The following is a 27,474-nucleotide window of genomic DNA, read 5'->3' as shown; positions in this document are numbered from 1 at the left end:
CACAGTTTTAATCCCCATTTTACAGATGAGGGAACTGAGGCACAGAGAAGTTAAGTGACTCGCCCAAAGTCACACAGCTGACAGTTGGCGGAGCTGGGATTTGAACCCATGACCTCTGACTCCAAAGCCCGGGCTCTTTCCACTGACCCACACTGCTTCTCAATACAGCACCCGGTATTCCCGGGCGGTCTCCCATCCAAGTACTAACCAGGCCCGACCCTGCTTAGCTTCCGAGATCAGACGAGATCGGGCGCGTTCAGGGTGACTTGCCCAAAGCCACCCAGCTGACAAGCGGCGGAGCCGGGATTTGAACCCATGACTTCTGACTCCAAAGCCCGGGCTCTGCCCACAGAGCCCCGCCGCTTTCATGAGCACTGCCAAACAAAGCGGCCAGGAAGGGAAATAACTCTCCATCCACCCGTTAGGCCGGCAAAAAACCCCTATCCCCGGCAACCGATCATGAAGTAGCCCCCCGAAAATGGGTCGCGTCCTACCTTCCCCGTTGAACTGGTTGATGAGTGGCGGTATTTTCTCGTGCTTCAGCAGGATACTCAGAATTTGGTCGTCTCCTTCCTTGGAAGCTAAGTGTAAGGCCGAGTTGCCAAGGCGGTCCAGGAGGCTCACGTCCGCTCCAGCCCACAGCAGGTCCTCCACTACTCCCGCCTGCTTAGTGATCACTGCCAAGTGCAACGGGGTCTGGAAAAGGCGGGGAGAGAGGTGGGAATCGTCTGAATCCGGTAGGAAAGAGAAAGCCGGCCCCCCGGCCTTCTTCACGCGGGTCAGGACGGCTGGGCTTGACGTCCAGTGTTCCCGCGTCATCTCTGGCAACGCGCTGACCCTTTCTTACTTCTTCACCTTTCGCTAGGAACAACGGTTTTTCCTCTTTCGAAAGGCAGAGCAGGAGAACCGGCTCCGCGGCCTAGAAACGGAGGAGTCCGCACGAGGCCTGCGCCGCTCTGGAAAATTCGCGGGGCCCCTCTGCTTCGAAGGAATTTAAAGCGATGACACGTTCGTCGTGCCCTGATCAGTCAATCAATCGTACTTATTGAGCGCTTACTGTGTGCGGAGCTTGGGAAGTACAAGTTGGCAACGTATAGAGACAGTCCCTACCCAACAGTGGGCTCACAGTCTAGAAGGGGGAGACAGAGAACAAAGCAAAACATATTAACAAAATAAAATAGAATAGATATGTACAAGTAAAATAGAGTGATAAATACGTACAAACAGGTGCTGAATATGAAATCAGAGGGCAAGTCTGCCTCCTGAGAAATGAAATGCTAAGCCCACGATCAGCTTTCAAAGAACTGAGATCACCAGCGAAGGACAGAAAGGTTTTCATTTAGGCCAAATGAGACCATTTCGCAGAACCCTAACAGGGAAATCTAGCCTCGCTCCGGGCTACTATTTGCATACTTTCCACTTCAGTGAGCGAATATCGGCTGTGACACCGACACGGGGCCAGGGCCGCGACATCCTGTTCTGTCCAGCGCAGATCAGGCCGCCGGACTGACGACACGGAACGTGCTGCCTCTGGAGGGAAAAATTCTGGCTCTGACCATCCAAGACGGACAGTTCTCTGCGCCGGCTGTTCGGATTCAAATACCCTGGGGGGATAGTTTAAATCCCCTCCGTGACGCCAAACGAAACGTGAGAGTTAAAATTCCGTCACAGGGCCGGGGGACAGGGCAAATGAGTAAAGATGGAAAGGTTGTTTCGATTCCCTTGCCTAGCGTCTTTAAGCGCTCGTGAAAGCGGGTTCGCCCCGCAACCACGTAAAAAGCCCTCCGGACGGGGAGGCGTTCGTTACACGAGCCGTCGCTGAAGACGGGTAGTCTGAGGCCCAACTTTTAGAGGCTGGGGGCAATTACAAACAAACGTCTCACGACGCTGCGTGTTCCCCATATTCCTCACGGTTCGTTAAAGGAACTCGAAGGGAGCACCGCTTGGGGAAACCTGAAATCTGGCTTCGCCGCTGACCTGCTGTGATTTTAGCCAATCCTTCAACTGACCCCGACGGGGCTTCTGCATCTGTACCATCATCGTCAATCGTATTTATTGAGCGCTTACTGTGGGCAGAGCACTGTACTAAGCGCTTGGGAAGTACAAGTTGGCAACATATAGAGACAGTCCCTACCCAACAGTGGGCTCACAGTCTAAAAGGGGGAGACAGAGACAAAAACCAAACATACTAACAAAATAAAATAGAATAGAATAGATACGTACATTAAAACCACGTAAAACTAGGATGATCAACCTATCTTTTACTTCTTCGCGGAGATGGCCTGAGGAGGAAATGGGCCGAAGGATGATAAAAGCGCTGCTGAGCATCTTATCGACAACTTAAGAGCCATTGCCCCTTCTGGTTATCGCCCTATCTCCCTCATTCATTCGTTCACTCAATCGTATTTACCGAGCGCTTACTGTGCGCAGAGCACTGTACTAAGCGCTTGGGAAGCACAAGTTGGCAACAGAGAGAGATGGTCCCTACCCAACAGTAGCCTCCCTCCTACCCTTCCAAACTCCTAGAGCGAGTCGTCTAAACTCGCTGCCTCGAATTCCTCAACTCCAACTCTCTCCTCGACCCCCTCCAATCTGGCTTCCGTCCCCTACACGCCACGGAAACTGCCCTCTCAAAGGTCACCAATGCCCTCCTGCTTGCCAAATCCAATGGCTTCCAACCCTATCCTAATTCATTCACTCAAATACGATAAATTCAATCGCATTTACTGAGCGCTTACCGTGTGCAGAGCACTGTACTAAGCGCTTGGCAACATAAAGAGACGGTCCCTACCCAACAGCGGGCTCACAGTCTATCCTAAGCTTCCTTGACCTCTCGGCTGCCTTTGACACCGTCGACCATCTTCTTGGGTAAGAGATACCCACATACAAGGAGGAAATTGGAACATTTCTCCCAAATCTGTTCTATCATATAATAATAATAATAATAATAATGATAATAATAATAATAATAATAATAATGGCATTTATTAAGCGCTTACTATGTGCAAAGCACTGTTCTAAGCGCTGATCAACCGATCGTATTTACTGAGCACTTACCGTGTGCAGAGCAATAATAACAATAATAATGATGGCATTTATTAAGCGCTTACTTTGTGCAAAGCACTGTTCTAAGCGCTGGGGAGGTTACAAGGTGATCAGGTTGTCCCACGGGGGGCTCACAGTCTTAATCACGGTCACAGTCTTATGGGAAGCAGCGTGGCTCAGTGGAAAGAGCCTGGGCTTTGGAGTCAGAGGTCATGGGTTCAAATCCCGGCTCTGCCAATTGTCAGCTGTGTGACTTTGGGCAAGTCACTTCACTTCTCTGGGCCTCAGTTTCCTCATCTGGAAAATGGGGATTGACTGTGAGCCCCCCGGGGGACAACCTGATCACCTTGTAACCTCCCCAGCGCTTAGAACAGTGCTTTGCACGTAGTAAGCGCTTAATAAATGCCATTATTATTAATTCTCATTTTCCAGATGAGGGAACTGAGGCACAGAAAAGAGAACTGACTTGCCCAAAGTCACCCAACTGACAATTGGCGGAGCCGGAATTTGAACTCACGACCTCTGACTCCAAAGCCTGGGCTCTTTCCTCTGAGCCACGCTGCTTCTCCGTACCATACCACAGAGTCGGTAGACGCGATCCCTGCCCACAAGGAACTTACAGTCTACAACAGGAGACGGACACTGACGTACGTTAGTGATAAGAGAAGCAGCGTGGCTCAGTGGAAAAGAGCCCGGGCTTTGGCGTCAGAGGTCATGGGTTCAAATCCCGGCTCCGCCAACTGTTGGCTGTGTGACTTTGGGCGAGTCACTTCATTTCTCTGGGCCTCAGTTACTTCATCTGTAAAATGGGGATTAAAACTGTGAGCCCCCCGTGGGACAACCTGATCACCTTGTATCCCCCTGGCGCTGTGCACACAGTAAGCGCTTAACAAATACCATCATTATTATTATTGTCATTATTAAGGTGAAACTCTGCAAAGTGTTTCTGCAAAGTGAGAAGCAGCGTGGCTCAGTGGAAAGAGCCCGGGCTTTGGAGTCAGAGGTCATGGGTTCAAATCCCGGCTCCGCCACCTGTCAGCTGGGTGACTTTGGGCAAGTTACTTCACTTCTCTGGGCCTCAGTTTCCTCATCTGTAAAATGGGGATGAAGACTGTGAGCCCCACCTGGGACAACCTGATCACCTTGTATCCCCCCAGCGCTTAGAACAGTGCTTTGCACATAGTAAGCGCTTAATAAGTGCCATTATTATTATTATTATTATTATTATTATTATTATTATTATAAGGCCAGGACCCGAAGGTCGAAACTGCTGCAGGTGAGTGTGTCTGCTTTATTAATAAAGAGGGTGAAACCCTCCGGCAGCTTCTGCTCATCACCTCAGCGTGGCTCTGTGAGAAGCGCCCGCGCTTGGGAGTCAGAGGTCATGGGTTCTAATCCCAGCTCCGCCACTTGTCAGCTGGGTGACTTGGGGCAGGTCTCTTAACTTCTCTGTTACCTCAGTTACCTCATCTGTAAAATAGGGATTAAGACCGTGAGCCCCCCCATATATACGTGGAGCTTGTATATATGTTTGTACATATTTATTACTCTATTTATTTATTCATTTTATTTGTCCATATTTATTCTATTTATTTTATTTTGTTAATATGTTTGGTTTTGTTGTCTGTCTCCCCCTTCTAGACTGTGAACCCGCTGTTCGGTAGGGACCATCTCTAGATGTTGCCAACTTGGACTTCCCAAGCGCTTAGTCCAGTGCTCTGCACACAGTAAGCGCTCAATAAATACGACTGAATGAATGAATGAATGCTTTGCACATAGTAGGCGCTTAACAAATACCATCATCATCATTATTATTATTAAAGTGTAACCCCGCAAAGTGGTTCTTTATGGAAAAATCTCCATTTCTGAGCTACGTTTTGCTTTGAACATAGTAAGCGCTTAATAAATGCCATTACTATTATTATTATTATCATCACCTTGTATGTACCCCAGTGCTTAGAACAGTGCTTGGCACATAGTAAGCACTTGACAGATATCATCGTTATCATTATTATTATTACCTGTCCCTCCCCTCCCCTCAGTAGCTGGCTGTTTCACGGAGACTGACGTCGTTTTAGGAAGTCTTCAACCAGTCAGAGGTCACGGGTTCTAATCTCGGCTCCGCCACTTGTCTGTTGCGGGACTTTAGGCAAGTCGGTTCACTTCCCTGTGCCTCAGTTACCTCTATAAAATGGGGACTGAGACAATGAGCCCCGTGTGGGACAGGGACTGTGTTCCACTTGATTGGGTTGTATCTACCCCAGCGCTCAGTACAGTGCTTGGACACATAGTAAGCACTTAAATACCGTAATTATTTTTATTATTACTGGGGAGAGAGCACTGTGCTAAGCTCGTGGGAAACTACAGTGCTCCTTCGAGACCGTGAGCTCCCTTTAGGCCGTGAGCTCGTTGTGGGCAGGAATGTGTCCGTTTGTTGTTATACTGGACTCTCCCCAGGGCTTAGTACAGTGCTCTGCACGCAGTAAGCGCTCGATAAAAACAACTGAATGAATGAACCTGGCCTACACAGGTCAAGGTGAAGCAGCGTGGCTCAGTGGAAAGAGCCCGGGCTTTGGAGTCAGAGGTCATGGGTTCAAATCCCGGCTCCGCCAACTGTTGGCTGTGTGACTTTGGGCGAGTCACTTCACTTCTCTGGGCCTCAGTTACTTCATCTGTAAGATGGGGATTAGGAGGCCTTCCCAGACTGAGCCCCCTCCTTCCTCTCCCCCTCATCCCCCTCTCCACCCCCCCATCTTACCTCCTCCCCTTCCCCACAGCACCTGTATATATGTATATATGTTTGTACATATTTATTACTCTATTTATTTATTTATTTTACTTGTACATATCTATTCTAATTATTTTATTTCGTTAATATGTTTGGTTTTGTTCCCTGTCCCCCCCTTCTAGACTGTTGGGTAGGGACTGTCTCTATATGTTGCCAACTTGTACTTCCCAAGCGCTTACTACAGTGCTCTGCACAGAGTAAGCGCTCAATAAATACGATTGATTGATTGATGGGGATTAAAACTGTGAGCCCCCCGTGGGACAACCTGATCACCTTGTTACCTCCCCAGCGCTTAGAACAGTGCTTTGCACGTAGTAAGCGCTTAACAAATACCATCATTATTATTATTAAGGTGTAACTCTGCAAAGTGTTTCTTTATGGAAAAAAAATCTCCATTTCTCAGCTACGTTTGCCTGGGGCAAAACTCATTAATGTTGGCGAGGACTGCTCCGGGTAGACCACACTTCACTGGACTCGGCTCATCTCAGAGCCCACTTCAGGTAGCCTGATGCCCAAATTAACAAGGCGACAGAATTTCGGACTAGTTTAGTCCCAAACTCTTGCTGCTGCTGCAGCAGCAGAGGGGTTTTGGCGAAGTCTCCAGAGAGCAGGCAGGGGACTGGAGGCCTCGGGGAAGCCGCGCATGACAAGTGTCCACGGGCCACACACGCGTGTCTGCGTGTTTTCCGAGCCGGTGGACCGAAACCCAAACCTCGGTGACTGAACATACGTGGCCATTTTTAATAATTTAAATAATTTTAAATAATAAATTACTTAATTAAAATAAAATAATTAAAATTAAAATAATTAATTTTAGTAATAATAAAATAAAATAAAACAATAAAAATAATACTAATAATGATGGCATTTGTTAAGCGCTTACTATGTGCCAAGCCCTGTTCTAAGCGCTGGGTAGGATACAAGGTGATCGGGTTGTCCCACTTGGGGCTCACCGTCTTAAATCCCCATTTTCCAGATGAGGGAACTGAGGCCCAGAGAAGTGAAGTGACTTGCCCAAAGTCACCCAGCTGACAATTGGCGGAGCCGGGATGTGAACCCATGACCTCTGACTCCAAAGCCCGGGCTCTTTCCAATGAGCCACGCTGCTCTAAGCATTGTGTCAAAGAGTCATATAGTCATATACTGCTTTTCAAGCTGTGCTTGGCACATAGTAAACGCTTAATAAATGCCATTATTATTATTATTATTAGGGGGAGTAGGAGATCTGATCACATAGTAAGTGCTTAATAAATGCCATTATTATTATTATTATTATTATTATTCTTAGGGGGAGTAGGAGATCTGATCGAGGAGATGGCTTAACGTAACTTCTGCACGACTGGCTGAAGGCATTTTGGGACCGTCGTTTCAGCTGTAAGGCATAAAGACCATTCCCCTGGCACCCTGGGATGCAGTTAAATACTGTTTTAAAAACAGAATTAATATCTAGTGAATCACCACAGCGAATCCAGGCACAATTGGGCCCCTGACAGGTCCTCTTTCATGGGGGAAAGAGGAGAGGAAGGAGGAACTTTTCGAACTCAAACTGCAGGAGCGGAAATGAAAAACGACTTGAAAGGAGGGCCACGAGTAGCTGCGTAATGAATTTCCACAGCAGCGGGATCTAGTGGGAAGAGCACAGGCTCACCAAGTCAGGAGATCCAGGAGATCCTGGCTCTACCACTTGCCCGCTGTGTGACCTTGGACCAGTCACTTAATAATAATAATAACAATTATGGCATTTGTTAAGCGCTTACTATGTGCAAAAGCACTGTTCTAAGTGCTGGGGTGGGGATACAAGGTGATCAGGTTGTCCCACGTGGGACTCACAGTCCATCCCCATTTTCCAGATGAGGGAACTGAGGCTCAGAGAAGTGAAGTGACTTGCCCAAGGTCACACAGCAGACATGTCAGTGCCTCTGTTTCCCCACGAGTCCGACGGCACTGAGATACCTGTTTTCCCTCTCCCTTAAACTGTGAGCCCCACGTGGGTCGGGGAAAGCTCCCAATCTGCTTACGGCGGATCGTCCGCAGTGCTTAGCGCACCGTTAGCCGCACAGCCAAGTCCTCGACAAAAAGCACGGTTATTGGATGTAGTTCTTTTGAAAACGGAATCAACAACTAATCCATCGGGTCTAAAAGAGAAATGTACTGGAAAGAGTCAAACAACTGGGAGTCAAGCCCTGACACACTGGCTAGTGGCTACTTCATTCACTCATTCATTCATTCATTCATTCAATCGCATTTATAGAGCGCTTACTGTGTGCAGAGCACTGTACTAAGCGCTTGGGAAGTCCAAGTTGGCAACATATAGAGACGGTCCCCACCCAACAGCGGGCTCACAGTCTAGAAGGGGGTCTAGAAGGGGGCTACTAGGTGCAAGGGTCAAGTGAACAATCCTCCAACGTGGGTTCTACAGTCGGATTCATTCATTCATTCATTCATTCAATCGTATTTATTGAGCGCTTACTGTGTGCAGAGCACTGTACTAATCAATCAATCAATTGTATTTATTGAGTGCTTACTGTGTGCAGAGCACTGTACTAAGCGCTTGGGAAGTCCAAGTTGGCAACATATAGAGACGGTCCCTACCCGACAGCGGGCTCACAGTCTAGAAGGGGGAGACGGACAAGAAGACAGACCATATTAACAAAATAAAATAGAATGAATATGTACAAATAAACTAAATAGAGTAATAAATATGTACAAACATATATGCAGGTGCTGTGGGGAGGGGAAGGAGGTAAGGCGGGGGGGATGGGGAGGGAGAGGAGGGGGAACGGAGCACTGTACTAAGAGCTTGGAAAAGTACAATACAACAATTAGAGAAGCAGCGTGGCTCAGTGGAAAGAGACTGGGGCTTTGGAGTCAGAGGCCATGGGTTCAAATCCCAGCTCTGCCACTTATTAATAATAATAATAATAATAATGATGGCATTTATTAAGCGCTTACTCTGTGCAAAGCACTGTTCTAAGCACTGGGGAGGTTACAAGGCAATCAGGTTGTCCCACAGGGGGCTCACAGTCTTCATCCCCATTTTACAGATGAGGGAACTGAGGCCCAGAGAAGTTAAGTGACAACTTCTCTGGCCCTCGGTTTCCTCATTTCATTCATTCCTTTTTTTTTTGATGGCATTTACTAAGTGCTTACTATGTGCAAAGCACTGTTCTAAGCGCTGGGGATGTTACAAGGTGATCATGTTATCCCACGGGGGGCTCACAGTCTTCATCCCCATTTCACAGGTGAGGGAACTGAGGCCCAGAGAAGTGAAGTGACTTGCCCAAAGTCACACAGCTGACAAGTGGGGGAGCCGGGATTTGAACCCATGACCTCTGACTCCAGAGCCCAGGCTCTTTTCCACTGAGCCACGCTGCTTCTCATTCATTCATTCAATCGTATTTATTGCGCACTTACTGCGTGCAGAGCGCTGTACTAAGCGCTTGGGAAGTACGAGTCGGCCACATATAGAGACGGTCCCTACCCAACAGTGGGCTGTGAGGCCGAGGTCTCTGTCCGACCTGATCATCCCGCACCTACCCCTGGGCTTGGCAGAGCGTTTGGCACATAGTAAGTGCATCAGTCAGATTCCAGCAGAGCTTCCCAAGTGGGCGACCGGGTGGCTCATCCCTACGGTCTTCCGGGGCAGAAGAGGCTAATTCCTGGACTCTGAGCAGGCCCGGAGCCATCGGTGGCGTAGGCCCAACGCCCCAAACGGCAGGCGGTGTCCCCAACCCGCTGGAAAGCCCACCCCCTTACCTGATAGAGGTCATTCCTCATGTTCACGATGTCATCAGAAATCAAGCCGGCTATCACCTCCAAGAGGTTCCTCACCAGTTCATCGTGAAGGTGAATGATTGCTAAGTGCAAAACACTGAAATTTAAAGAGGATGATTAGTATCAATGACAGCAGTCATAATTACGATGGGGGAGTATAACAACAGCACCAGCGGTGAGGGATTGAGGAGAAAAGGCTCCCGTGCATCGGCTTTTGGAATCACAAAATTCCAAATCCAGATTTTTGCAGATAACTGAGGGGACTGTTTAATCATGCCTCCTTTTCCCCGCACCGATCCCAACTCCCCCTAACCCAGGCCTAAGGCTGGGGGCTTCTCCAGTGATTCTGCGCTGGGAATGGTCACCGTACCTCAGTTCCCTCACCTGCAAAACGGGAATTAAGACTGTGAGCCCCTCGTGGGACAACCTGATCACCTTGTATCTTTCCCAGTGCTTAGAACAGTGCTGGGCACATAGTCAGCGCTTAACAAATGCCCTTATCATCATCATCATTATTATTATTATACCTGTGTATGGAGAGTCCGCAGATGAGTCCTGAAGCAGTGTGGGTTGGGGGGAAGGGAGAGGGGGGTGAAAGTTGGGAAGTATAGAAGTGAGAAGACAACAAATTTGCACCCTCTAATTGGGCCGGGTTCCTCTGAAAATGCCTATTCCGTTTCGTGAATGCACCCGGGAAGAGCCGGGAAAATGTCGCCTGAAAAGGATTTCAAACTGCTGTCACGGCTCAAAACCTTGAACTTTAAGAAGAGGTCTGTACAGGGTTAACGTGTTTGACATTTGGGGGTGGCATGATACATGCACACCACTAAATATGTCATACTTTCAGAAGCTGCCTAAAGAATTTCCGTCAGCCTCTTCTTTCTTTTCAGAAGTAGGCTATTTCCCCCCCTGGGGTTTTCCCTGTTATCAAAAATTTTGATTTCTTCTCTTCACTGCCACCTCGGCGATGACTAACGAGCCACAGGATTCTGATTGTTGGCTGAGGATGTTCAGCTCAAGGAAATCGCCTCCTCGGATATCTGTAACCACGAACGGCTTCCTTTTGTCTAAACCGTTAGAATTTCTCTCTCCCCGACTTCCCCCCAAATTCCTCCTCTGCGGTCCAGAATACTACCGAAGAGCCCCAGCTCTTTTCAAAGGTCCAAAACGCGCCCGCCCTGTCTCGGCCCATCTTAAACACGTTTCCGTGGGAAAAACCCGCCGAATCGGGCCGCGGTCCAGGGACGCGAGGATGGATAAAAGCACCCTTAAGAGAAATTCCAGCTCCACCAATCAATTCGTAATAATAATAATGGCATTTGTTAAGCGCTTACTACGTGCAAAGCCCTGTTCTGAGCGGTGGGGAGGTTGCAAGGTGATCAGGTTGTCCCCCGGGGGGCTCACAGTCTTCATCCCCTTTTGACGGATGGGGTTACTGAGGCCCAGAGAAGTGAAGTGACTTGCCCAAAGTCACCCAGCTGACGATGGGAGGAGCCGGGATTTGAACCCCCGACCTCGGACTCCAAAGCCCGGGCTCTTTCCACTGAGCCACGCTGCTGATAGTTTGTACTCACTCCCTACCATGTGCAGGGAAGGGCACTGAGCATTTGGGAGAGAAAACAATCCCTGCTCCCAGTCGATCACTAAGATTTACTCTATTTATTTATTATTACTCCATTTATTTATTATTAATCGATCAATCAATCAATCGTATTTATTGAGCGCTTACTGTGTGCAGAGCACTGTACTATTACTCTATTTATTGCTCTATTTATTAATTTATTACTCTATTAATCCATCACTCTATTTCTTTACTAATTTATCATTCTATTTATTTATTAATTTATTACTCTAATTCATTTATTTATTACTCTATTTATTTATTTTACTTGTACATATTTATTCTATTGATTTTATCCTGTTAATATGTTTTGTTTTGTTGCCTGTCTCCCCCTTCTAGACTGTGAGCCCACTGTTGGGTAGGGGCCGTCTCTATCTGTTGCCAACTTGGACTTCCCAAGCGCTTAGCACAGTGCTCTGCACACAGTAAGCGCTCAATAAATACGCTTGAATGAATGAATTTAACTGAGTGTTTACTCTGGGCAGAGCCCTGTACTATTTCAGAGGATCAACTGAGTTATCGGACATGATCCCTGGCCTGTTTTGGCTGTGCCTCTCTATATCCACCTGTATATATGTATGTATGTATGTTTGTATGTATTTATTACCCTATTTATTTATTTTATTTGTACATATTTACTCTATTTTATTTTGTTAATGTTTTGTTATGTTTTCTATCTCCCCCTTCTAAACTGTTGGGTAGGGACTGTCTCTATATGTTGCCAACTAGTACTTCCCAAGCGCTTAGTACAGTGCTCTGCACACAATAAGCGCTCAATAAATGATTGAATGAATGAATGAATGAATGAATTTAACAGAGTGTTTACTCTGGGCAGAGCACTGTATTATTTCAGAGGATCAACCGAGTTATCGGACATGATCCCTGGCCTCAAGGAGCTCACAACCTAACGGGGGACCTGTTTTGGTTGTGCCTCTCTATGTCCACCTGTATATATGTATGTTTGTATGTACTTATTACCCTATTTATTTATTTATTTTACTTGTACATATTTATTCTATTTATTTTATTTTGTTAATATGTTCTGTTTTGTTCTCTGTCTCCCCCTTCTAAACTGTGAGCCCACTGTTGGGTACGGACCGTCTCGATATGTTGCCAACTTGGACTTCCCAAGCGCTTCGTCCAGTGCTCTGCACACAGTAAGCGCTCAATAAATACGACTGAAGGAATGAATGAATGTCCAGGGCCTACGCTCCCTCCGGACTTTGACCCCACTTCTTCCCCTAAATGATAGGCACGGCTGCTGTTTCGACGTGGCGGAGTTTGTCAGCGCCACGAATTCCGTGTTTCCCCCTCAACATTTCTCCTTCCCAATCAGTCGCGACTATTTCACCCTCGAAGTTGCAAACTGAATTTGAGGCGAGTGACTCCACCTGCATTTAAAACATTCCCTTCATACTCTACATCGTGCTACTTGGAAATATTACCAGCTCAGTCAGTTGCATTTATTGAGCGCTTACTGCGTGCAGAGCACTGTACTAAGTGCTAGGAGAGTACAATATAACAGGCACGGTCCCTGCCCACAGTGACCTTACAGTCTAGAGGGATTCATATAGTTCATACGGGAAAAGGCTGTAAATCATATACCTTTTCCAGGTGAACTGTTTTGAAGATACAAGGAGACTTTTTAAATCATATTTTTAAAGTGTTTCTTAACAGAGAGATCGATTTATTTTTCCACTAAAAAAGGATACCCGAAAGAGGATGAATAGACTCTAAGATCCTTGTGGGCAGGGAAAGTGTCTCCCGACTATGCCGGATTGTACTCTCATAACTGCTTAGTACAGTCCTCGGCCTACACAATGTCAGCCACCTTGGGGGGCTCACTAATACCAGGTTAGTACAGTGCCCCGCACCCAATAAGTGCTTAATAAATACGATTTATTTAAAGACTGCTGACCATGAAGAAGAGGAACTAAAGAGAAAGAAGAGGACGAAAGCCTTGGAACCTAGAGCATGACAGCATTTGTCATCTGCACAGGAAGCCAGAAAACTCCGGTGACAGGACGGTGGGGAACTTTTAACAGGCTTTTTTTGGCCCCATTTAAGAATTATGACGATGATGATGACGATCAAGTGAAAATCCAGAGACTGTAAGGTCCTTGTGGGCAGTGATCGCGTCTCCCAACTGTGTTGGACTTTCCCAAATGCTCAGAACAGTGCTCTGCACACGTAACTGCTCATTAAATACCACTGATTGATTGATAGACATCCTTTACCCACCTTCTCCTTCAGGTACCCCAACGGCCCCCGCCTCTCCACCTCAGCCCGGGCGGTCTTCCCCTCCTCAAGGGATGGATGACAGGGCGGCAGTGGCCAATGTCCCCATCCGCTGGGACGTCCACTAGATGTGCGGCGGAGACTAGATACGCTCGGCAGCACCCAGACCCGCAAAACCAAATCAGTCGTCCATCCCCTCCTCCCTACGGGTATCCCTGAGTGTTGGCGACAAAATGGAAGGTTGAATAATAATAATAATAATAATAATGGCATTTATTAAGCGCTTACTATGTGCAAAGCACTGTTCTAAGTGTTGAATCAGGTAAGGAAATGTATTTTCACTGCGGGTACAGACTGGTGGGCTGCGGGTCTGGGTCACAGACCGCCCATTTTATACCCGGTCCCGTAGTATTTGTGTGGGCTGGGCTGGCGAATTCACAGCGAGGGAGGAGAATCCGTGAATACCACCTGGGCTCCGTTTATTCTGATGGCTCTATTTATTCTGACAGTTTTTTTACTCTCTAGTCTGACAGTTTGCTGAAGGGCCAACTGGTGAAGGCGGGGTTGTGGCTTCTGGCGACCAAAGGGAGAAGGGACGGTCGGGGGGCGGAGGCTGGGACCACCAGAGCCCCCGGTGTGGGGCCGGCCAATTGTGAGTAGGCCAAATTGTGAACTTTTGGTCTCCGGGGGAAAAATCACCATGGCATTCAACCGAACACAGGACAGATTTAGTAACTATCAATAAAAAACTAGGAATGGCCTATCTGAGGAAGTGTGGCATTTGCCTATTCCTAACTGCCCCTGGGAGTCAACGATGCGGCTAATGCCCTGACCAAATATGATTGCGGCTTCAATCCAGGCCCTGGCAGCACTAAAGCACATCAACCCCTTCCTCGGTGGGCACACAGGGGTGTTGTGTTAGTTAACACTATTCGCTGAGCAGACCACCGGCACAGAAGTCACCTCCTCTAGCTTTGAAATCTCAAGAGTCGGGGTGAGTCCATTATCACCTGTGGTAGCGGTGTAGCCATTCTACATCTTAATATCTCGACTTTCCCAAAGTCCCTGCTGGAAACCAGGCACCCTTGTTCTTGGTTGCCACAAGCCAGGCTGGGCCGCCAGCTGTCCCCCAGGGGTCCAAAGCTCGGCCGACGTTGTGCTAGACAATGTTATCAAGGTACTTGCTAAGCGCTTACTATGTGCCACACACTGGGGTAGGTACAAGCTAATCAGTTTGGCCACCGCCCTTGTCGCACAAGGGGCTCGCAATCTAAATAGGAGAGAAGAATCCCTACTTCATAGGTGAGGAAACTGAGGCAGTGGCTTGCCCAAGGTCAAGCGGGAGGCAACTGGTGGATAGACCATGAGTCTTGGAGTCTAAAGGATCTGGGGTCTTTTATATTGTTTTATTTTAAGGTGTTTGTTAAGTGCTTACAATGTGCTACGCACTGTAAGGGGTAGATGCAGGATAATCAGGTTGGACACATTCCCCTCTGTCGGGCAAGTCATGATTTCTCTGTGCCTCAGTTTCCTCATCAGTGAAACGGGGATAAAATTCCTCCTTCCTCTTAGAATGTGAAACCTATATGGGACAGAGACTATGTCTGATCTGCTTCTTTTGGGTCACCCCAGCGCTTGGCCCACAATAAGCATTTCATCGACATTATTATTGTTAGCGTTATTATTACATTCCGCCCAGTGAAACTGTGCTGTAGTATGTAATGTAGTATGCTGGTTAACTGAGAAGCAGCGTGGCTCAGTGGAAAGAGTGGGAGTCAGAGGTCATGGGTTCTAATCCCGGCTCCGCCACTTGTCAGCTGTGTGACTCTGGGCAAGTCACTTCACTTCTCTGTGCCTCAGTTCCCTCATCTCTAAAATGGGGATGGAGACTGTGAACTCCACGTGGGACAACCCGATCACCTTGCACCCCCCAGTGCTTAGAACAGTGCTCTGCACATATAAGTGCTTAACAAATGCCATCATTATTATTATTCTTGCATTCCACGTGCAGATAAGCAGCTGCCACTTGTCAGCTGTGTGACTCTGGGCAAGTCACTTCACTTCTCTGTGCCTCAGTTCCCTCATCTGTAAAATGGGGATGAAGACTGTGAGCCCCACGTGGGACAACCCGATCACCTTGCATCCCCCCAGCGCTTAGAACAGTGCTTCGCACATAGTAAGCGCTCAATAAATGCCATTATTATTATTATTATTATTATTACTGCATTCCACGTGCAGATATTGGAAGACCAGTACCATTGACTTCTCCTACTGTTATCCTGAAAACAGTTCTGCTAAACCATGGAGGTTGCACTCTTGAAATTCAGAAATTACGGCGTTATTCTTTGACTTCTCCTGACCTGCTAAATCAACTTTTCTATGTTTGTTTGTTTTAGTGCTTACCATGGGGCAGGCACTGTACTGAGCGCTGGGGAAGATACCAGCTAATCTGTGGACACAGTCCGTGCCCCATGTGGGGCTGACAGTCTTTAATCCCCATTTTACACATGAGGCATCTGAGGCACAGAAAAGTTAAGTGATTTGCCCCACGTCTCAGTGCAGACAGGTAGCGGAGCCGGGATTAGAACCCAGCTCCTTTCACTCCCGCACTGGGGATCGTCCTTCTAAGTGATGATGATGGCATTTATTAAGCGCTTACTATGTGCACAGCACTGTTCTAAGCGCTGGGGAGGTTACAAGGCCACCAGGTTGTCCCACAGAGGGCTCACAGTCTTAATCCCCATTTTCCAGATGAGGTAACTGAGGCCCAGAGCAGTAAAGTGACTTGCCCAAAGTCACACAGCTGCCAATTGGCAGAGCCGGGGTTTGACCTCTGACTCCAAAGCTCGTGCTCTTTCCACTGAGCCAGGTCACAGTGCTTCTCTTTGCTTTGCAGAGTCACACTGTAATAATAATAATAAATAATAATAATAATAATAATAATGATGGCATTTATTAAGCACTTACTATGTGCAAAGCACTGTTCTAAGCACTGGGGAGGTTACAGGGTGATCAGGTTGTCCCACAGGGGGCTCACAGTCAATCCCCTTTTCCAGATGAGATAATTGAGGCCCAGAGAAGTGAAGTGACTTGCCCAGTCACCCAGCTGACAACTGGCCGGGCCGGGATTTGAACCCCTGACCACTGACTCCAAAGCCCGTGTTCTTTCCACTGCGCCACGCTGCTTTTTATGTTGAGGAGCACCAGCAGACGAATGAGCAATCCGCTCCCTCCCAACCTGTAGATTTCAGCAAGGTTTTCCTCTTTTCTGGCAGGCGGAAAATGACGTCAGTGACTGCAAACCGGGGCTCGGCCCGCTCATCCTATTCCTACGCAGTTTCCCAATCCGGGGAGATTCATTCATTCATTCACTCACAATCGTATTTCTTGAGCGCTTACTGTGTGCAGAGCACTGGACTAAGCGCTGGTGAGCTTGGAAACGCTCAAAAATCGTCTTGCCAGACGTCACTACCATTGCAATGGATTCTTGCCAAATCTTCTTCTGTTTCTCCCCGTGTAGCAGATGCAGGTGATGGAAGTGGCGCGCGGCTTCTGTTTTAGAAGCTGGCCCAGGGTCATTAGACCGTGAGCCCACTGTTGGGTAGGGACTGTCTCTATATGTTGCCAATTTGTACTTCCCAAGCGCTTAGTACAGTGCTCTGCACATAGTAAGCGCTCAATAAATACGACTGATGATGATTAGATGTTCATCAGTGGCTCTGAGGCTGACAACAATCCTAAATGCCATTTCTGCTGAGATGAATCCTCTCTAGACTCAAGTAAACATAGTACCTATCTCTAGAAGGCATCCTTCCTGATAATAATAATGATAATAATAATGTTGGTATTTGTTAAGCGCTTACTATGTGCAAAGCACTGTTCTAAGCGCTGGGGTAGATACAAGGTAATCAGGTTGTCCCACGAGGGGCTCACAGTCTTCATCCCCATTTTCCAGATGAGGGAACTGAGGCCCAGAGAAGTGAAGTGACTTGCCCAAAGTCACCCGGCTGACAAGTGGCGGAGCCGGGATTTGAACCCACGACCTCTGACTCCAAACCCCGGGCTCTTTCCACTGAGCCACACTGCTTCCCCTGATGAAGTTTGGTTTGGCTTAGGGCTGCATTACCGCCCGCTTCTGAGCCGATCACATAGACGGTGCAGGAGAGCGCGCTCCCCTTCAGAGAGAGGACGGAGAAGACGAAGACGGAACCTGCTTGCTAAGGTTGTCAGCCGTGGGACTTTGGGCAAGTCACTTCACTTCCCTGGGCCTCAGTTCCCTCATCTGTAAAACGGGGATGAAGACTGTGAGCCCCACGAGGGACAACCTGATCACCCTGTATCGTTCCCAGCGCTTAGAACAGTGCTTTGCACGTAGTAAGTGCTTAATAAATGCCATCAAAAAAAAATGCTAGGACAACACACGAGGGACCATGTAGATCTGGAGTGGGAGAGAGGAATGAGAGGAGGATTAAACGCTGTGAATTCCTTCTCCCTCCTACCTTAGCTTACCGATCTCCTACGACAACTCAGTCCGCACACTCGTCTAACGCCAGGTTACTTAATGACCCTTGATCTCGTCAGTCTCGCCGACTCCTTGCCCACGCAACTCCGTCTGGCCTGGAATTTTCTCCCCCATCATATCCAAGACTGTGAGCCCACTGTTGGGTAGGGACTGTCTCCATATGTTGCCAACTTGTACCTCCCAAGTGCTTAGTACAGTGCTCTGCACACAGTAAGCGCTCAATAAATACAACTGATTGATTGATTGATCCAAGAGAGCACCACTCTCCCCATGTCCAAAGCCCTACGAAAGTCATATCTCCTCCTAGAGACCTTCCCTGACTAACCTATACATGTATATATTTATTTATTTTACTTGTACATATCTTTTCTATTTATTTTATTTTGTTAATATGTTTGGTTTTGTTCTCTGTCTCCCCCTTCTAGACTGTGAGCCCACTGTTGGGTAGGGACTGTCTCCATATGTTGCCAACTTGGACTTCCCAAGCGCTTAGTACAGTGCTCTGCACACAGTAAGCGCTCAATAAATACAACTGATTGATTGATAGATCCAAGAGAGCACCACTCTCCCCATGTCCAAAGCCCTACGAAAGTCATATCTCCTCCTAGAGACCTTCCCTGACTAACCTATATATGTATATATGTTTGTACAATATTTATTACTCTATTTATTTTACTTGTACATATCTATTCTATTTAATTTATTTTGTTAATATGTTTGGTTTTGTTCTCTGTCTCCCCCTTCTAGCCTGTGAACCCACTGCTGGGTAGGGACAGTCTCTATATGTTGCCAACTTGTACTTCCCAAGCGCTTAATACAGTGCTCTGCACACAGTAAGCGCTCAATAAATACGATTGATTGATTGATTGATCCAGGAGACCACTCTCCCCATGTCCAAAGCCCTACGAAAGTCACATCTCCTCCCAGAGACCTTCCCTGACTAACCTATATATGTATATATGTTTGTACATATTTATTACTCTATTTATTTTACTTGTACATATCTATTCTATTTATTTTATTGTTACTATGTTTGGTTTTGTTCTCTGTCTCCCCCTTCTAGACTGTGAGCCCACTGTTGGGTAGGGACTGTCTCTATATGTTGCCAACTTGTACTTCCCAAGCGCTTAGTACAGTGCTCTGCACACAGTAAGCGCTCAATAAATACGACTGATTGATTGATTTCATTTCCCCACCCTATCTCCCCTTCCCTCCGCACTTGTGTAAATGTCCTTCTACTCTGCCGCTTCCCTGATTTGTAATTTATTTTAAGGTCTGTCTCCCCCTCTGTGAGGGCCAGGTTTGTATCCACCAACACTACTGCACTCCCCCACGTGCTTAGTGCACACGGTGAGCACTTGGTAAATTCACTCATTCAATCGTATTTATTGAGCGCTTCCTGTGTGCAGAGCATTGCACTAAGCGCTTAAGCACTGTTCTAAGCGCTGGGGAGGTTACAAGGTGATCAGGTTGTCCCAAGGGGGGCTCACAGTCTTCATCCCCTTTTTACAGATGAGGGAACTGAGGCCCAGGGAAGTTAAGTGACTTGCCCAAGGCCACACAGCTGACAAGTGGGGGAGCCGGGATTTGAACCCATGACCTCTGACTCCAAAGCCCGGGCTCTTTCCACTGAGCCACACTGTAAATACCACTGATTGATTAATAAGAGCTGCTAGAAGTCTGGAGAGATGAATATTACCTGTATATATGTATATATGTTTGTACATATTTATTACTCCATTTATTTATTTTACTTGTACATATCTAGTCTATTTTATTTTGTTAGTATGTTTGGTTTAGTTCTCTGTCTCCCCCTTTCAGACTGTGAGCCCACTGTTGGGTAGGGACTGTCTCTATATGTTGCCAATTTGTACTTCCCAAGCGCTTAGTACAGTGCTCTGCACATAGTAAGCGCTCAATAAATACGATTGATGATGATGATGATGATGAATAGCTAAGTACAATGTGGCGTCCAGCTCACTTAAACCCAATGACCTACGCTTGCAACGTACACAAATCCACAAATCAGTCGCCTCCAGAGAGAAAAATCTGGATTTCCCTCTCCGTCCTGGAGATGAGTTTTCTCAAGCCCCTCTCGACAAGGGCCGTCTTGAAAGCAAGCTGTGAGGACTGAGGAAATCTTCGCTGTGCGACCGAGAGGGAGTCACAGCCGATGATTTCACCCATTTGCCACTGGAGAAGCAGCGCGGCTCAGTGGAAAGAGCCCGGGCTTTGGAGTCCGGGGTCATGGGTTCAAATCCCGGCTCCGCCAATTGTCAGCTGGGTGACTTTGGGCAAGTCACCTCACTTCTCTGGGCCTCATCTGACAAATGGGGATTAAGATTGTGAACCCCCCGTGGGACAACCTGATCACCTTGTAACCTCCCCTGCGCTTCGGGCAGAGCTTTGCACATAGTAAGCGCTTAATAAATGCCATCATTATTATTATTATTTCCTCTTTACAAGTTGATCTCCACTTTTCTTTCCCAACCCCACTCCTCTTTTAGGCACCTTCTCCGTTCAGCTTCTTCCAGGTCCATCAGTTCCATTACCCTCTTACCTCTCACCATTCACCTCACTGATGAAATCTCTGGACTTACTTGTCCCCGTTGTCGTCTTGGACGGCTGTGAGATGGCGCTGGACGGCCAACAGCATCTTCACATCTCCCGTCACAGCGTAGTCAAAGAGAGCATTAGCGTGATGCTTGGCCAGTTTCATGGCCTTCTCCCAAAACAGATCACCTGCAGAGCAATCATCCAGTCACCCTTAACCATCAGACTGCAGCTTCCTTTAACCTACTTTCCAGGCGGTGACAAAAACGCCAACAGGCTTTGCCCATCGCCTTATTCTCCGCGATCTTAAGGGGCACGCTCTTGCAGCTGAAAATGTAGCTTCACAGGGTTGCAAATCATTCGCGTTAGGAACAGCAGTCCCGAAACATTTGATACCTGGCCAAATCACTGTGTGTGGGTGGAGGGGAAGATCGCAACTTCTTGCTATCAATCAATACTATTTCTTGAGCGCTTGCAGTGTGCAAAGCACTGTGGACTACTGGAAAAAGCATGGGCCTGGTATTCGCAGGACCTGGGTTCTAATCCTGGCTCTGTATCGTGCTGCCTAAATGACCTTGGGGAAGTCACACAATTGCTCTGCGCCTCGGTAATCTCCTCCATAAAATGGGGATAAAGACTGCGAGCCCCATGTGGGCCGTGGACTGTGTAACCACCCCAGAGCTCAGTGCAATAAGCACATAGTAAGCGCTTAACAAATACCGTAAGAAAAAGAAAAAAGACTGTGAGTCCCATGTGGGAAAGGGACTGTGACGGACCTGATCAGCTTGTATCCTTTCATTCAATCGTATTTACTGAGTGCTTACCGTTTGCGAAGCGCTGTACTAAGCGCACGGGAGAGTACAGTCTTACAATGAACAGACACATTCCCTGCCCACAGGGAGGTTACAGTATATACCCCAGTGCTAAGAACAGTGTTTGGCACATAGTAAGCCCTTAACAAACACCATTAAAAAAAGCTCTTGGGAAAGTACAATACAAAGGAGTTGGTTAACACAAGGACAGAACATTAAAACAGAGTAGGGATAGGGGAAATAGGAGCGTATAATGACATGTACACAAATATCGTGGAGCTGGGGTACAATACAAAGGAGTTGGTTAACACAAGGACAGCACATTAAAACAGATTAGGGATAGGGGAAATAGGAGAGTATAATGACATGTACGCAAATATTGTGGAGCCGGGGGACCAAAATGCTTAGGGAGTACACAGCCGAATGCACAGTGGATGCAGAAGGGAGGGTAGAGACAGGAACTAAAGGACTTAGTCTGAGAAGCCTTCTTGGAGACGTGATTTTTGGAGGGTTTCGAGGGTGGGGAGAGTGGTGGACCGTCAAATATGAAGGGGAGGACTGTTTCAGTGCTGTTGAAGCACTTCTCTTCAGAGGAGAAACACAAAGACCGATTAGAGCCAAAGAACCGGGCAGGTGTCGATGCTGGGACAGTGAAGCAGGATGGCCTAATGCGCAGAGCACTGGCAGGGAGCCAGAACGCTCAGGTTCTGGTTCCAGCTCATTACGTGACCTCTATTTAACCGTCCTGGGAGTCCGTTTCTCATTCATTCATTCAATCGTATTTATTGAGCGCTCACTGGGTGCAGAGCACCGTGCTAAGCGCTCGGGAAGTACAAGTCGGCAACATATAGAGACGGTCCCTACCCAACAACGGGCTCACGGTCTAGAAGGGGGAGACGGACAACAAAACAAAACATGGGGACGGGTGTCAAGTCAACATGCATTCTTGGGAAGACAGGCTCGATGACTGTCAGGAGCTGTTAAATTACTGTCATTCCAGAGGAAAGTGCCTAATGTATTCCAGTCCTATTGTTCCAGAGAGAATATTTAAGTTCCCCCGCAACCCCGTATGCACAACTTTGACACAGGGTTAAAAACGAATCCCGGGAAAGGGTTCCAAACACGACGTGCGACATCCTACTGGAATCAAAACGCAGACCATGAGGGATCATCTCCTACACAGCCTGCAAGTATCACCCTAGGAGGGGTGGCCCCTGCTTTCTTCCTTCCCTATCAGCCACATGCAACTGTTTGCTCTCCAATGACTTCTTCTCTACTGCTTTCAAACACGCCCGTGTCTTCCCTATCCTAAAAAAAACACTCCCTTGACCCCAGGGCTTCCTCTAGCTATCACCACATCTCCCTCCTACCTTTCCTCTCGAAAATCCTTGAGCGAATTGTCTATATCCACTCTCAAATTCCTCTCCTCCAATCCTCTCCTTGACTCCCCCCAGTCTGGCGTCCCATCCTTTCCACTCCACCGAAACTGCCCTCTCGAAGGTCACCAATGAACTCCTTCTTGCCAAATCCAATGGACTCTACTCCATCCTAATCCTCCTCGGCCTCTCAGCTGCCTTCGACGCTGTGGACCACCCGCTTCTCCTGGAAACATTATCCAATCTTGGCTTCGCTGACTCTGTCCTCTCCTGGATCTCCTCCTACCACTCTGGCTGTTCATTCTCAGTCTCCTTTGTGGGCTCCTCCTTGGTCTCCCCGCCCTGCAACTGTGGGGGTCCCTCAAGGTTCAGTTCTGGGTCCCTTTCTATTCTCCATCCACACCCACTCCCTTGGACAACTCATTCGCTCCCAAGGCTTCAACTACCACCTGTAGGTGGATGATACCCAAATCTGCATCTGCAGCCCTGATCTCTCTCCCTCTCTGCAGTCTCGCATCTCCTCCTGCCTTCAAGACAACCCTACTTGGATATCCTACCATCACCTCAAGCTTAACGTGTCCAAAACAGAACTCCTTATCTCCAAACCCCATCCCCTTGACTTTCCCATCACTGTACAAGGCGCCACCCTCCTTCCCATCTCACAAGCCTGTTGTCTCGGCATTATCCTTAACTCCTCTCTCTCACTCAATGCACATATTCGATCCATCACTAAATCCTGTCGGTCCCACTTGCACAACATTTCTAAAATCCGCCCTGTCCTCTCCATCCAAACTGCTACCACATGAATACGATCACTCATCCTATCCCGCCCATCAGCTGACCTCCCAGCCTCCTGCCTCTCCATACTTCACTCTGCTGCCCGGATCACTCTTCTGCAAAAACATTCAGAGTATGTCACCCCACTCCTCCAAAAACTCCAGCAGTTCCCCACCCGCCTCTGCATCAAACAAAAAACTCCTTGCCATTGGCTTTAAAGCAGTCCATCACCTTGCCCCCTCCTACCTTACTTCTCTATTCTCCTTCTACAACCCAGCCCGCACATTTCGCTCCTCTATTGCTAACCTTCTCACGGGGCCTCGATCTCGCCACCGACTCCTCGCCCACATCCTGCCCCTGGCCTGAAACGCCCTCCCTCCTCAAATCCGACAAGACAATTACTCCCCCCTGCTTCAGAGCCTCACGGAAGGCACATCTCCCCCAGGAAGCCTTCACTGACTGAAGCCCCCCCCATTTCCTCTTTTCCCACTTCTGCATCACCCTGACTTGGTGCCTTGGTTCTTCTTCTTTCCCAGCCCCACAGCACTTATGTACATATCTGTAATTTATCGACTTTATAATAATGGCATTTATTAAGCGCTTACTATGTGCAAAGCCCTGTTCTAAGCGCTGGGGAGGTTACAAAGTGATGAGGTTGTCCCACGGGGGGCTCACAGTCTTCAGCCCCGTTTTACAGATGAGGTAACTGAGGCCCAGAGAAGTGAAGTGACTTGCCCAAAGTCACACAGCTGACAAGTGGCAGAGCTGGGATTCAAACCCAAGACCTCTGACTCCAAAGCCCGGACTCTTTCCACTGAGCCATGCTGCTTCTCTGATATTACATGTCAGATATTACATATTACATGTCTGTCTCCCTGCCTCTTCACTCTCAGCTCATTTTGGGCAGGGAATGTGCCTATTTATTGTTGTATTGTACTCTCTCAAGTGCTTAGTACAGTGCTCTGCACACAGTAAGTGCTCAGTAAATTTGATGGAAAGAATGAATGAGAGCTTGGCCCCCAGGGTGGGACCCGGAGGGAATTTAGAAGCAGTGTGGATTCTCATCTGCCTTGGGTAGATTAGTTGTAGTCCTTGGGTCTAACCTACTCTGTTATATTGTACTCTCCCATGTGCTTAGTACAATGTTCTGTACACAGTAAGTGCTCAATAAATACAGTTGATTGACTTGATTTTTGAGCTCAGTACTTCCCAATCGAGCTGTGTCCCAACTAAGGGCCCGAAGTCACACAGGTGTGTCCACGGGGAGGTCCGTGGCTGCCATTTTGGATGCAGACGGGAGGATGAACGACCAGGCCTGAGCACTTTCTGAGGGAAGTGTAGGTGCATACCCAATTCTTCTACAGTAGCCGTTCTGCCACCCATTACCCCAAATTTAATAATAATGGCATTTAATAATGGCATTCATTAAGCGCTTACTATGTGCAAGGCACTGTTCTAAGTGCTGGGCGCTGTTCTAATTTGTCCTGGGGATGGGGATGACAGACAGAGAAGCAGAGGCAGGTAAAAGAGGCTGGATTTGGATCGACGCAACCACTCCGACACCAGGAACGGACGACTCCCACACGAGCCCAGGCTCTCCCTCTTTCAGTCAGTGAGATTTTCCCTGCCTTATATCTTTATGCACTCAGGTTGGTTGGAAGGGTTTGGGGTAAGAGGGCGATCTATGAGATCAGCACTCCACTTAAGAATTTCCACATTCCGAAAGGTAGAAACGAAGGCCCTCACTTCCCACATGGGCAGCATTTCACGACAATTAGGCTTTCAAGAACTGTCTTGGGGACCTTTAGCCAGGTGTCCCATCAAAAGTGATTCTGCTCTGTGTGCATGCAGACTGGCTGCCAACTCTGTCGTCCTGTACTTTCCCAAGTTCAGTGGTTCGCTGACACGGGAACCGCTCACTGACTACCACTGACCGACTGATATACGAATGCGGCTGGAAAGACTGATGCTGAGTAAGTAGCAGTCTTTTCCCATGGAATACACTCCAACTGACACGTAACCATCTTCACATTAGAACATCTTAATGGTCCTTCTTCTGAAATTCTTATAATAATGGCGATGGTATTAGTTAAGCGCTTACTATGCGCAACGAACCGTTCTAAGCACTTGGGGGGTCCAAGGTGATCAGGTTGTCCCACCTGGGGCTCCCAGTCTTCACCCCCATTTTACAGATGAGGTAACTGAGGTACAGGGACGTTAAGTGGCTTGCCCAAGGTCACACAGCTGGCAGGTGGCGAAGCGGGGATCGAACCCATGACCTCCGACTCTCAAGCCCGTGCTCCTTCCACTGAGCCACGCTGCTATTAAATTTCAATCACATTTTAGTCCACTCACCTGGTAACCTACGATCCTCTTCCTCTAACCCTACTGTGCACGTCAAAGTCACCTCATCTTCTTCACCGACCCTGGGTTTATCGTCTTGCTTTGTGGTTTCTCTCATTTTCCCAGCAAGAGCTACCGCATCTTTTTTGGCTCGCTCTCCACAGCCTTCGTGGTCTCGCTTAGCCGAGGCATCTAACGTTCCTAAAAATGATTGTGAAACACCGATCCTTTCTTAGGACGATCAGTTACACAAAATAGAATCTACTCTTTCATTGAGGGCTAGAAAAGGGAGAAGGGAAAATCATTTCAAAACTCTTGTACATTTCTGAAGTTATTTAACATTCTCAGTTCCTGAAATTTGCAATCCAGATAGCTCTTGAGTGGGAGGAGAGGGGAGCGGAGTCCCTTCTGCTAGAAAAAGGTGGCTGAAGACCATTTTTTGGAGTTCTTCAGAGGGCTCCTTCCCCATTTATAAAATTAAGTCAGGAAAGCAGATGGGGCTTTGATTTTTTTTTTCCTCGCACCTGAAGGCGTCGATATGCCATTTCTAATCACGTGGCTTGGGTTCGACCGCTGCGCCCGTCATGTGCTACTTCCCCCTTAAGTATGCCAGAGAATAATAATAATACTAATGGCATTTGTTAAGCGCTTACTATGTGCAAAGCACTGTTCTAAGCGCTGGGGAGGTTACGAGGTGGTCGGGTTGTCCCACGGTGGGGGCCTCACAGTTTTAATCCCCATTTTCCAGATGAGGTAACTGAGGCCCAGAGAAGTGAGGTGACTTGCCCAGAGTCACCCAGCTGACAATTGGCGGAGCCGGGATTTGAACCCCTGACCTCTGACTCCAAAGCCCGGGCTCTTTCCACTGAGCCACGCTGCGTAGCGAGGACCAGCACCTGGCTGGAAAAGGGTGCAGCTGATGAGCTTTATTCTACTGGACTGGACTCTCCGAAGCGCTTAGTACAGTGCTCTGCACTCGGTAAGCACTCAAGAAATTCACCACTGATTGGAGTGCTGAGTTTCTTTCTTCCTTAAACAGAATAAGCACATTCTTACGAGCCTCCCCGTGTGAGAGCCAACATCCATACCGTGCTTCATCCCGGCACTGGACTTGGTGGCACCAGGGTGGAACGGAATCCCACCATACGAGGGAAAGCCATACGGAGAGAATCCGTATCCTGCAAAAAGAGAAGTGAAACGCAACAGCGGCCGTTATCCTTTTTCATGAAAAGCGGCAAAAGAAGAAAAAAATCCCCCAAATACCCATCAAGCAAGATCATGAATGTGCTGGGGAAAGGACGTCGTCAGTCTGATTGGTGTCTCAGCTTCCCTCGGGTACTGAGTCCGCAGGTGGACTCCTTCTCCTATTCGGGCACTAGCTCCTCACGGTTTGGGGGTGAAGAAGAATCGCTTGTGCCCTGCCTCAGTGAACACTAGAAAACCAGCAGTGGGGAACCCACTGTCCTCCTCCCTTTCTTTCTCCTCCTCTTCCTTTCCCTCCTCCTGCCCCCGGCATGGAGCAAGAGGTGGAATCCCCATTTTCGCGCCTCTGTCGTTCCGTCCCGGCCTCTCCAGCTCTTGATTTTTAACTTTGACTTTTCACCCTGCCCAAAAAGCTTTGGGGA

General features: G+C 48.0%; 1 protein-coding gene and 1 pseudogene across 1 annotated transcript in view; both read right to left on the bottom strand.

Annotated features, from left to right (window-relative positions):
- NFKB1 (nuclear factor kappa B subunit 1) overlaps positions 1-27,474 on the bottom strand; it is a 157,594-nt gene that overhangs the window by 23,270 nt on the left and 106,850 nt on the right. The window contains exons 12-16 of the mRNA XM_038769255.1: positions 26,938-27,027; positions 25,862-26,050; positions 20,589-20,730; positions 9,590-9,704; positions 495-696 (exon numbers count right to left, since the gene is read on the bottom strand). Of these exons, the coding sequence (XP_038625183.1) occupies positions 495-696; positions 9,590-9,704; positions 20,589-20,730; positions 25,862-26,050; positions 26,938-27,027 (738 nt within the window). The remainder of the gene's footprint in view (positions 1-494; positions 697-9,589; positions 9,705-20,588; positions 20,731-25,861; positions 26,051-26,937; positions 27,028-27,474) is intronic.
- On the bottom strand, positions 160-278 carry LOC119947749 (annotated as a pseudogene).

The sequence above is a fragment of the Tachyglossus aculeatus genome, chromosome X5, assembly GCF_015852505.1.
Source record: "Tachyglossus aculeatus isolate mTacAcu1 chromosome X5, mTacAcu1.pri, whole genome shotgun sequence".
NCBI lineage: Eukaryota > Metazoa > Chordata > Mammalia > Monotremata > Tachyglossidae > Tachyglossus > Tachyglossus aculeatus.
The sequence above is the reverse complement of the archived record's forward strand: the minus strand, read 5'-3'. Positions and strand labels throughout refer to the sequence as shown.